Source organism: Crocodylus siamensis, chromosome 4, assembly GCF_052110815.1.
Source record: "Crocodylus siamensis isolate JL-2025a chromosome 4, ASM5211081v1, whole genome shotgun sequence".
In the NCBI taxonomy this organism is placed as follows: Eukaryota; Metazoa; Chordata; order Crocodylia; family Crocodylidae; genus Crocodylus; species Crocodylus siamensis.
The window spans coordinates 177,527,516-177,539,616 of record NC_143398.1 but is presented as its reverse complement, the minus strand read 5'-3'; the positions used below and the strand labels follow the sequence as shown (position 1 = coordinate 177,539,616).

At 44.8% G+C, this 12,101-nt stretch overlaps 1 protein-coding gene across 1 annotated transcript in view; it reads left to right on the top strand.

The window, feature by feature from the left end:
• The window catches only part of TRPM8 (transient receptor potential cation channel subfamily M member 8), a 142,560-nt gene that overhangs the window by 99,732 nt on the left and 30,727 nt on the right, over positions 1-12,101 (top strand). Inside the window, exons 20-21 of the mRNA XM_090044993.1 lie at positions 408-499; positions 3,165-3,306. Of these exons, the coding sequence (XP_089901119.1) occupies positions 408-499; positions 3,165-3,306 (234 nt within the window). The remainder of the gene's footprint in view (positions 1-407; positions 500-3,164; positions 3,307-12,101) is intronic.

Here is a 12,101-nt window from a genome sequence, read left to right as displayed (position 1 = left end):
TTATTTTCAAATGAGCCTTTAGGACTAGTAAAATCTTGACTTGACTTAACCCTGGTAGAGGTTAGCAATAAAGCATGGGGTGGTAATGCTTCCCAACACATATGAATGCAATAGTCAGAATTTTATCTTTAGAGAAAATATCGGGGATCAGATCAATGGTGTGGCCAGTAGCAGTACTGGCAAGGTAATCGGACCAGAAATACAAGACGGGAGCAAAGGAACAAATTATTCCACTTTTGCCCTCTGCAAGTAGTGTCTTTCTACACAAGTAGTTCCAAGGGAAACCTTGAAAATTTTGCCAAATAGATCATTCAATATAAGTGAAGGTGGTGGGATCAGGCCCATAATGTCAGTAGTTAGAGCTGTTACTTTGTTGTATAATGATTTTCGTTCTTTTTTCTTTCTAGTGGTACATGAATGGGAGTAAATATTTCTTAGACCTATGGAATTTCATGGATACACTTGGCATTTTTTACTTCATTGCAGGAATGGTGTTCAGGTGAGTAGTATCTATTTAACAGCTTGTTTTCTGGATTTGCCTCCATTCCAGGCACGCTAGCACAGCTTGTTAATGGATTTGGAAAGAACGGGTGCAACCTCAGCTGAACTTGCTGATGAACTCCTGTTATTTTATAATGGAAAAGAAGGTCATGGATTTTTGGCTTCAAGGTACAAAGACTGGTTAGCAGAAAGACTTGCAGCCTGAGGAGGATTTGTGTTGACAAACTTTTCTCTTGATGGGCAATGATGCAATGCAAAGCAGTTTGATTTCATAGTTGTTGGACTCTCAAAGTTCAGTAAATCCAGTTCTCTGGTAAAAGAAGTTTGTTTCCTAGAACTTGGGCCTCTTACAGGCCAGCAGCACACTATTGCAGGGGATATATCTGTCAGAAATGTGTGTGTGGCTTGCCAGCATTTTGAACCAATTGAACCCTGTTAACCTTGAAAATTTCTCACAGAGCACTGTGCACACTTGTCAAATCCTTAATGGAAAAAGGGGTGGGTTGTGACTATCTTTTTGGAACAGCTGGTTTCTCAGATTGACATGGGAGTGGCTAAGGATGGTTTAGATTTCTCTTCAAACTTTTTGCATGGCTCCCATGTTTAGACCTGATTCATCAACACTTATTTTAACCCCTAATTTAAAAAAAAAGAATCATTTTGAAAAGGCTCAGTTACTTTGGCCTTCCCTAATGTGTTGCCTTCAAGCACTGGTAGGGTTGTTCCAGCTCCAGTTCCAGGCTTTGCTAGAGATCTGGAGTTCTTATCCTGAGGCTGAACTCTCTGTATAATGTGTTTTGGGTTCAAGAATCTTCCAGCTGACCATCATGAGGTCCATGAGACTTACAGAACCCAAAAGTGAGCCAAACTCTGCTCTGAGTCTTACCACTGCCTTAGATTTGACATCATTGGATTTACCCTGAGATCATTTTGGCTTGATGCATACTTTAACATGCTTAGTGGAAACATATTTCATACTGAGACCACAATAAGACCAGTGGTAATAGCAGTGGAGGTAATCCTGAGGATATACACAACTTAATTAAGCAGAACAGAAGTCTTATGCTAATGGACTGAGGTCTTCTAAGGTTTTAGTGAGGAAGATTGTTGCCCCTGGCTTCTGATAGTTTAGGACTTGTCTCTTCTATAAATTCAAACTGCTAATTGGATTAAAAAAGGAACATACAGGAGACCCTTGCCATTTGTGGGGGATCCATTCTGGAGATCCCTGCAAATGCTGAAATTCGTGAATATTAACGGGGCCCCCCATCAGACCCCACAGCTCCCATGAGAAGCTGGAAGTGCGGGGCTCCCCTGTAATGTCTGGGGACCAACTGTGGCTGCTTCCAGGGGAGAAGATGCCACCGCCGCTGCTGCCTTTCTCCCCCTCCGCCTGCCCAGCTCTGCTTTCTGCTCCACTCGCCCCAGCTCTGCCCTTCCCTGCCCCACACAACACTTTGTGCCTGCTTGCTCAGAGGCAGGAGCTCGGTGCAGTGCCAGACAGAGCTGTGGTGGCGCTTGCCGCAACCCACCCCATTGGTGCAGTGCACCGCAAATATTCAAATACATGAAAAGGGGATTTGTGAATAGCAAGGGTTTCCTGTATACCTGAACAAATTTTCCTTTGCTTTTGCAAAACTCTAAACTTGCTAGAAAGCTTATATGGCTCAGAGTGAGGTTCCATTGTATGTTACATTTATGGTTTGGGATTTTGTTTTGCAAAATCTATGCTCAATTTCAACAGTCCTTGTCTGATTGTAGTCTATGCTGTTGCTTCATCCATTTTGACTTCCTTAATTTTCCAGATATCCAGTAAAGTTTTACCTTTAATTGCATGGCTGGGATTGGTAACAGGGCATAACAGATTTTACTACTCAGGGGTTGTGAATTTGGCTCTGCTAGATAGTGATTGTTAATTATTGTTGATTGGTAGTGACTTCTGGTGTGTGAACTGAATTGTGGCCTGATCAAACTCTGACTGAAGGAAGGAGTCACTGGTTTCAGTGGGATTTGGACTAAGTCATTGGTGGTGCTAGCCCAGTTGCTAATGGGTGATTGTTCCCTTCATAAAAAATCACAATTAGCATTATTTGGTATCTTTGCTTTAAAAGAAAAAAAAAAGCTCCAAATAAAAATGAAAACTAATGCTCCAAAGCCTAGTTCAGATGTTTGTTACAGATGATAGCAGAATGGTTTGCAGTGAAAGGGTCTGCTTTTTCTTTATCCAAGGTTTTGCCTAGTCTCTAGTCTTTCAGTTTAGCTAATCCAGACTGTTCCCATTGTATGTGGTGTTTTGAAAAGATGGCTGCATCTCATGCAGACTCTATAAACTCACTATTTTACAGAGGCTAAATTCTGTATATGCACCAGTAAGTTAAGCACTATAAAGCCATGATAACACATTGCACAGTGTACTTAGAATGTTAAATTGGAGGGGAAGGTGGGGGGAATGAAAGAAATGAGTTCCCTACAGCATTTGCTGTTATACTTTTACTAAGAGAACAGAAGGATAGACTGTCACCTTTTTTATTATAACACACAAATGAGTAAACCATAGATTAGCTACTTCCTACTTGATGCTTTAGATTACTTCAGTGTATTTTTGGTAATACCTCTGGACATTTTAGCTAATGTTTCACTACTTTTTTCTTCTTCTTCTGCAGGCTCCACTCCTCCAATGAAAGCTCTTTGTATTCTGGAAAAGTCATTTTTTGCCTGGACTACATAATTTTTACTCTAAGACTGGTCCACATTTTCACAGTTAGTAGGAATCTGGGACCAAAAATTATTATGCTGCAGAGGATGGTAAGATGCTGATAATCATTCCAGCTACTCTCTGTGATGACAGTAGTATCTTCATGGAATGAAATTCACCCATTATATTGATGACAGGAGCAAGTTCTTCACTTCTCTGAAATCTTCAAGTAGGGATTAATTGAAATTTAAATGGGACATAATTAGTGTAGGGCTCTGTGTTGGCCATTTTCATGAGTGTCAGTTTCTCTCTGAATGAAGATCAGACTTACAAGCCTCAAAGAGCTGTAATGTCTTACTATGTCAGATTATCTCAAATGCTGTAGAGCTGAATTTGGTAGTCGTCATGACTCACCTAGACATTCCATATTGAAGTTGGTTGGGGAAAAAATATCACAATGGAAAAAGGAATAGTCCAAAAGCTTTTGAAGTGATACATTTACTAAGGACTACTTGTAGGGAACTTGACTACTAGGGCTGTGCAAAATTTTGTCTGGTGTTTCATATCAAAGCAGTTTCGATATATTTTGAGCTCAAAACAGTGAAATTGAAATGAAACAAAAGCCTTTGAAGCAGATTCGAAATGAAACAAGGGCACTTGAAACCTTTCAAAAGCAGGTTTACTTGGCTTCAGTGCCAGTCCCAGCTGGCAGCACCAGCTTCCTGTCATCCAGCAGGCAGATTGGGGGCTTGCCTGCACCCCCAGGAGGGCTGTAGGGGCTGTGCCAGACTGCTCCCGGGGGTGCTGGCCCCCATCTTCCTGCTGGATCACAGGAGGCTGGTGCTGCTGCCTGGGGCCAGTGGCAGCCAGGGCCATCCCAGGGCAGGGGGCAAATCGGGGCAGCCACCCTGGGCCCTGAACTTTGGGGGGGCCCCACAGAGCTGGGTGGAGTGGCCATGGTGCATCTGGCTGCTCGTTATCCCACCCCACCCCCTGCTGCCGGTGCTGCTAGCAATGGTGACGGCATCTTCTTTGCATGCAGAGCGCATAGGATCGGGGCAGGGACAGGTCTCTGCACAAGCTGATTTGCCTCGGGCCCCACACCAGAGCTAACCTGAGGAGGGTGTGGGGCCTAGCACAAATCAGCTCATGTGGGGACCTGCCCCCACGCCAATCTCATGCACTCTGAATGTGAAGAAGCTGCTGCTCCCATCAGCAGGGAGGGGTGCAGGGGCTGTGCCTGACTTCTTCTGGTGGTGTGGGCCCCCGATCTGCCTGCTGGATGAGAGGAGGCTGGCACCCGATCTGCCAGGGGCATCACCAATCTTCCTGGTGCTGGGTGCGGAATAGCCTATGGGTGAAATGTTGAATCAGTGTCAAAACAGTGAAACAGTTTTGATGAAATGAAATGGAACAGTGCTTTTGAAACAAAATGAAATGGAACTTGAAATGAAACACTGTTCCATCGAAACAGAAGTCAAAGCAGAATGGTGCTATTTTGCACAGCCCTGTTGACTACCTCAGGATTTAAAGTAGGGAGTGGTTCAGCTCTTTCCTCTTGTTTTTGATGAGGGGGAATAGATCCCTGGTTATTAATCATTACCAGAGCCAGAGGAAATAGGAGGGATCTGCAGCCATCTCTATAAACACAGGCTTAGTGCACTCTAGTGGTTACAGGAGGAGAAGCAGCATAAATGTGTTGGGGCATGTGTAGACAAAGTGGGGGTTTACTTCACTCTAAACTGAAGGGCTGGGTATTTAAAAACACCACTTCTATTTAGGGCAAAGTAAACCCCCGTATCATGTACACCTGTGTCTTACCTACCTCTCCAGCAGTGGGGAGGGGATGGTGAGCTGCCAGTGGGTGGAACGGTCCCTGGGCTATGGGGAAGGGTGGGGTTGATGCTTTCCTCCATGGTAGCAGTGCCACCCCCCGCCCCCCTCCACAGGTAGCACCCGCCTGCAGGCACCTGGCTTGAGCAGTCCTGGCAGGCACTGAAGCTATGGAAGGAAGGACCGGGTCCCCTTATAACATATATAGTCAAGCAGGCTCCGGGGGGGAAAAAAGATCAGGCTCACCACTTTATTTTTTTCCTTTGGTGGAGCCGGGCTGCTGCCAGGGTGCTTGCACGGGCTGTCTGCACAGCCCCTGAGCAGGTGCTTTGCTGTGTGGTTGTAGGGCAGCAAACTAAAATTCCTCAAAGGAGTTTTAGTTTGCTGTGTTCCAAAGTCATTTTAGGTGCGTTACACTGCTGAATGTGCTACAGCGGCTGGAATTGTAATGCGCAATATGCCACTGACACATGCAAACACCAACACCATTAAAGCAGTGCAAAAACATTTAACCCACTTTAAAGTGTCATGCACACATGCCCCTCATTTCATCTACACACACCCATGTACTCCTAAATGACTGCCACAGAAAACAGGTCTGGGGAGAAGGGTGCTGTAGGGTGAAGAACATTGACAGAATGTGGCATGGTCTGTAGACAGTACTGAATGTGAGCATGCATGATGACGCCTGTCCGTCCTATAGAGACACTGGACATCCTGATGGTTCATGCTTCTGTTCCGTGTGCCGTTGGCTGCAGATACTAGCATTAGGAAAATACAATCCCAATGAGCTGCTGGGACCGGGCAATTCTTTGACTTTTTTTTTGACCAATGCTTCATGTTGTATCTGTGGAGTGATGAGATCATCTTGCCATAACATGTGGAGTTCTTCAGGAATTTGCCTACATAGATTTTCTCAGTTGTGGTTGTTTCACACCCCTGAGCTTTCAGCAGAATTTTTTTTCCTATACAAGTTTGGAATACTCTGAGCCTGCCCCTCTCATGCTGAATTATAAAAAGAGGTGTGTATTTCCTGCTCCACATTTCCTCTCAGCCACATGACTGAGTTGGATTGTTTCCCTCTGTCAGTCTGCTTTGTAGCTTGAATTCTATTTGAAGCCTAACTTGAACTGCCACTGTTATTACCTTATCCCTTCTTCCCCTTATATTTTGGGGGAGTGGAGGAAGAAGGATTTAGGTGTTGGGCTAGGGGTTGTTGCCCTCGCTCCTTTCCACTTCCATTTTACTTACTCTAGTCCTGAAATGTAACTGATTTTGGAGACACTTTGTCTTCTAGCATCTGCCTTACATTTTCTTTGAGGTGTCTTATATCACCCCTCTACACCCCTCTACAAGGACGAGAATGTTTTTTTTCATTTCATGGTGCTGCTGTCACCAAAAACTTTCCCAGTATTGAAACTTCTGTTATGGGGTGGTGTTTGCTGCAGACTGTCTCGGCCAGTTCTTAAACTACCTAGGTCAGGGGTCAGCAGTCTTTTCAGGCCCTGGGTTGGATTGACCCAGTTCAGGTCAGGCATGGGCTGGTGCAAAGCAGACAGCTGCTAGGACCCAACCACTGCCACTTTTCCCCACAGTGCCATAGAGAGAGTATTTGCAGTTGGCAGTCATCTCTGTGGCAGCAGGGGAAAGCAACACCTGGCAGTAGGTGTGGGCTGGATGGGCTGGGCAGCAAGGCTGGGTGTACTGGCAGCAGCCAGAAGCTTCTAGGAGCTGCTGGAAAATTGAGTCCGCTGTGGGCCAGATCTAGCCCGCAAGGCAGATTTTGCCCACTCCTGCTGTATATTCTGCTTTACAAGTAGCTCCTTAGTTAGGAGCATGGTTGGATGCAATGTTTCCTTGTCTTTCAAATCAGCAGCTTCCTCCTCTTCGTAAGAACCATGTGGGTCACCAAACAAGCTCAGAGACTCCCCAGCCTTTGAAGGTTTCAGGAGAAACTTGTTGAGACATGGGTGCTTTAGTGTCTGTATTATAAGACTGAGACACAGAAAATGCCAAGTCTCTCTGAAAGGGCCGGAGTTTTTCTATTCTCTTCCTCCTCCATCCTACTTAGTCATTATGGTGGCCAACAAAAAGCAAGTTTGAACAAGTCTATTCTGTCAGACACAAAATCTTGGAGACTGATCCTATTTATTGAGATACCTTTGCACATTTACAATTCAGAATAATCAAAGACTGAACCTTGCAAATCCAAATGACTTTTTAAGGTCTTTGAGTAGATAGCATTAGCTGAGGACCTCCTTATGGATTGAGCAGACCCCTTCCTTTCCCTGGGAATTAGTAGCTAAGTAGTATAAGTTACATTAAATGCTGTAGACTTAGTTTTTCAATTCATGGCCACTTATGCAGTCATGATAAGCTGTCCTTGGCTCCAAGAGTTTGGCCTTCCTTAACATTCTGAAATGACAGTAGAAGAGCTTGCTTTTAGAATCCAGAATTTTCAGGTCTAAGGTCATGTACTTTCTCAAGAATTCATGGTACTACCTTGTGTTTTCTGGGAGGTGTGCCTTCACCTCCCAGTGTGGGCGATGATACTAGCCGTATTTATCTACTCCTGGGTTGAATGCATGCACCCTTCTCATCAGCTCCCTTCATTTCTGTCTGGGTTTGCCAATTTGATCCCATGCAGAAGTGCTTATGGTTCTGCAAGTGCAACCTGTTGAATGCCACTCATGCTGCCTCCCACCATAATTTCTCCAGCAGGCAAGGCTTTGATGATATGATCCAAGGATTCACAGAGATGCCTCCTCTTCCTCCCCCTTTTTGGAAACCAGTAGACCTGTTTTTATACAGCCTAGTTCCACATAAAAGCAAACCAGTTAACATCAAGTTATGGTTATTAGGCCTGTGTCAAGAGGCTAGTATTCACTTTGGATTTGGTTTCAGTCAGTTCGGGAGACAGTGATTCAATTAGGTGATTTGAATCACTGTCCCGAATCAATTTGGCTGAATCTAATTTAGATATTCAGCCACCACTGAATCAGCTGAGTCTCTGAATCAAATAGATCCCCCCTCCTGCCTGCTCTCCCAACCTATCAATGGCTGGCCTGCCTGGCCCCAGCGTCCCTGCTCTTTTTAAAAAAAAAAAAAAAAAAAAGAAGCTCTGCACTCATTGGCTCCTGCCAGGTTGGGGGGGCCTCCCCACTGCTCTCCATTGTCCTGCAGTGCATGGGGGGCTGCCATGAGCCCCCAGAAGCCCCAATAGCCACTGCAGCAGCTGGTGACTGTGGGACTTTTTTTTTTTTTTTTTTTTAAGAGCTGGGACAGTGGGACTGGGCAGGGCAGCCATTTATGGGGCTGGGAGAGCGGGCAGGGGTCAGGGGCACTCAGGGAGGCTGGGAGACCAGTCAGGGAATGGGGCCTGGTGGTGGTCCCCCCATGGTCCCTTCTCCCCTCCTCCTGCCCCCCCCGGCCCCCTACTTACCAGCACAGAGAGCCTAGGTCCAGCTCCCTGTGGCAGCGAGCAGGGACTGCCCAAATTGCCAAATTTCCAAATCTCCGAATCTCCTCTGAATCTTTTCTGAATTGATTCAGAAGTTTCAGATCAATTCGCAGCCTTTTATTGGTCTCCCAATTTGATTTGGATTTGGAGATTTGGCTGCCAAATTGGGCTGAATCTCCTCCAAATCGAATCAGCACCCAAAGCTTTGCACAGCCGTAATGGTTATGCAATCTGACTTCACATGGTACCTACTCCAAGCTCCTCCTTCCCCATCCTTTTCAGGGACCCTTCTCACAAGAGTTTGCTTCAGGAGAAAGTTTGCTTCTGGCACTGGGGGCATTAGAAAGATTTTCAAGTCACAATGGAAAAATAATTATTTCTTAGTGAGAAGGAAAACCAAAGGGAAATTGGTGTCCCATCCTTGACTTAATATTTAATTGGTTCATCTACAGTTTCTAGTTCAAGATGGGAATACAGCAGGCCATTCTTAAGTCCTTATACTTGAGGGACTGGTTGGCATCACTGGACTTACTGAAGGTTTACTTCCACATTTTTGTAAGACTTTTGCACTGGTAGTATTTGTTTGTAAAGAGACAGGACCACTACCAGAAGAGAGTTCTCCTGCTTGGTTCTTCTATGGGCCTGCCCAGGTTTTCTTAGTGGTAGTACTGTGTCTCTAGAAATAGGCAGTCATGGTTTACCTCTCTCTATGGGATAATAGGCTGAAAAAGAAAGCTTCTGCTGAGCATGTGCTAGAAAACCTTGACACAACAATGCTTTTAAATTATTGTTCACCCCAGTGAAAAAGCTTGTGTTTTTAGGTACTACCCTAGACTGTCAACAATGGCTTTCCTCCTACAGGAATGCTTTTGGCTCCTGAAAGAATGCATTCTCTCAGTTGAAAGACATCCTACCATGATGGTAAGGACTTGGCTTTCTCTACTTAGTGGTATGGCCTCCTGCACCTTTGTAATGCCACATATCAGACTTCTGTCCAGGTCAGAGAGATTCTCCTACACAGCACTAAGACCTCTGCCAGCTATGCTTACCTAGTAATGAAGACTAGATCGTGTAACTGGTGTCCATTATGAAATGTTTCAAATATTTCAGTTCTCTATTCCTGATGCATTAGAATGTTGACTGGAACTCAAGTCTACTATTTTATGAGTTCAATTAGAGTCTACCTCATGGCTATATCATTGTGCCATCCATTGACCATCATCTTACCATCAAGGACTGGCCTGTTTTCTTACTTAGTTACTTTCATAGTCCTTAGGGCCCTAGGTAAGGTGTTTCCTATAAGGGGGTCCTAAGGTATGTAGTCTTACATTGGGACCTAAACCTATTCCTCACATCTTTGATGGTATGGCACTTTGAGTGGATGGTGACCTGCTTGATACTTCACCTGTCCATGAAAACAAGATTTTTGGTGGCGATTACCTTAGCTATCTAAGCCCTCATAGAAGAACCTCTCTATATCACCTTTTATCCAGATAAGAAGACTCTAAGGACTTGTCTGAATTTTCTTGTCCAAGGTTGGCTCTAAACTCCATTTGATTTAGTAGATGAAACTACTTTTTATTCTTTATAAATCCCATTTCTCCTGATCTGTGACCTACCTACAGTCTTCCAGTATTAAGTGGCTTAGCTGTGAACAGGAACAAGCCATTCAAAAAGTGTTTATGACTGTTTCCATAGCTGAGATGTCTAAAGGTATCATCCTCTAAGTGAAAACTGGGCTCCATAAAATGATGCTCTGGCTGCTACGGTAAACTTGTAATCTATGGTTTGGACTTGCCCCACAAGAGGTCTTTCAGAAGGTCCATTTCCATAGCCTCCCTGCACAATATTCAAGTGATGTCTGTAAGGCAGCCATCTGAAGCCTGATACCATATTTTTTCACCTATAACATGCACCCAAAGATGCTACACGCCCCGTTTTTAGAAGGCGGAATGAAGAAAAAGTATTTTTCCTTGAAAGTACCAGTAAGTAATTAAATGTAACATAATATGTGCCCTTACTGTAGTCATCAGTGAAATACCATTGGTGTCAAGTATGTGGGGGAGTCTATCACTGCTCTATTAGCCCCTTAGCTGCTGCTACTTACTCAGCATCAGGCTCTGCCTGATAACAGCAGGGTTAGCGCTTTAAATGAACAGCTAGGGATGGGGGAGAATCAGAGGTGAAGAAATTTACTCTAGTCCCCTGGAAGAAGGGGAAGGAGGAGGGAGAGGAGAATATGGTATCATGTGACTGCTGCAGGGGATGGGAGACAGAGTTTTACTTGCTTTGGTCAGGGCTCCCCACTATCTGAACAGGGATTCTGGCTGAGCAAGCAGCAGCCCAGCCCGGAACAGCCTGCCTACTCTCTGAAAGGGGCTGCTGTGAGCAGTCTGCAACTCCAGTTGGGGACAGACTGTCTGCAATGGCCTTGTGGTGGAGGCACCCTAAGAGGCACTCAGGACTAGTGCCTTGCTCACAGCTCTGTGCTGTGGCTGGCAACCAAATAGCTTTATGGTGTTTTCTCCCACATAGTGCAAACCAGATTTTCAGTAGCTTGTTTTTTTGGCCAAAAAAAAAAAAAAAATGATGTGGGCTATATGCCAAAAATACAGTACTTACCTTTATAAAGAATTATGTAATCATGGGAGTCTCATAGGTAAATGCCACATCTTGCAGAGTAGTTGTTCAGTTGCTGTGTAGCCCAGGTGTACACGTTTGTACTTTCCTCTTTAATTGAGGGAATTATTGGCGGGGTGGCGTGCTGCCAAGGGACACAACAGCCCAGCGGCTGCGTCCATTCCCTATAGAGTCAGGTTCAGTCAATTAATTACTTAACTATATACAGGTTTATTATTACAACAAAACCATTAAAGGGTAAGGACACACACACACATGTATGTATGTATGTATGTATGTATGTGTGTATATATAGATAGATATCTATATATAGATAGATATGTGTATATATATGCGTGTGTACAAATTTACAGAACAATAAATGGTATAATATATATATACAGATATACACACACCCATTTATCATTTAAAATACAGATGAACAATAGAACAAACCAGACCAAAGAATAATGATTGGGCAGCCTTGTAACTTTATTCATATACAAGCTATTACTTTAAATTATTCACTTAAACTGTAAGGCACAGTTCACAAATATAATTAGCAGTCCTTGGACTACCTTGGTGCCCTTCAGGGAAGGGGCCCCACTCCCAAGGTACCACTACAGAAAAGGAAGTGGGGGGAAAGAAAAAGCAGAGGAAGACCCCAAAGACTCCTAAGCTTCCCTGCTATCACCCAGAAGCGGCCCACGTGGTGTCCCTTTGCAACCCTCAGGGGGTCCCTCCCCCGTGGGGACCTTCTCTCTTACTACTTCACAGTCCTGGAGGGTTGCCTCTTGTTTTCCAGGTCAAGTCTGCCAGGTTTTCCTGCTGCCTGACTCTGCTGCTGCCATCCTGGCTTAGAGCCACGGGTGTGTGTAGTGGGCACTTCGCCTTGTGCTAGGGGTTGGGGGCCTGGACAGCCATGTGCAGCACTGGGGCTTGGTCTATTCCTGGACCCTCTGGGCAGCATCATTTGCACTGAGCCGCTGCCCC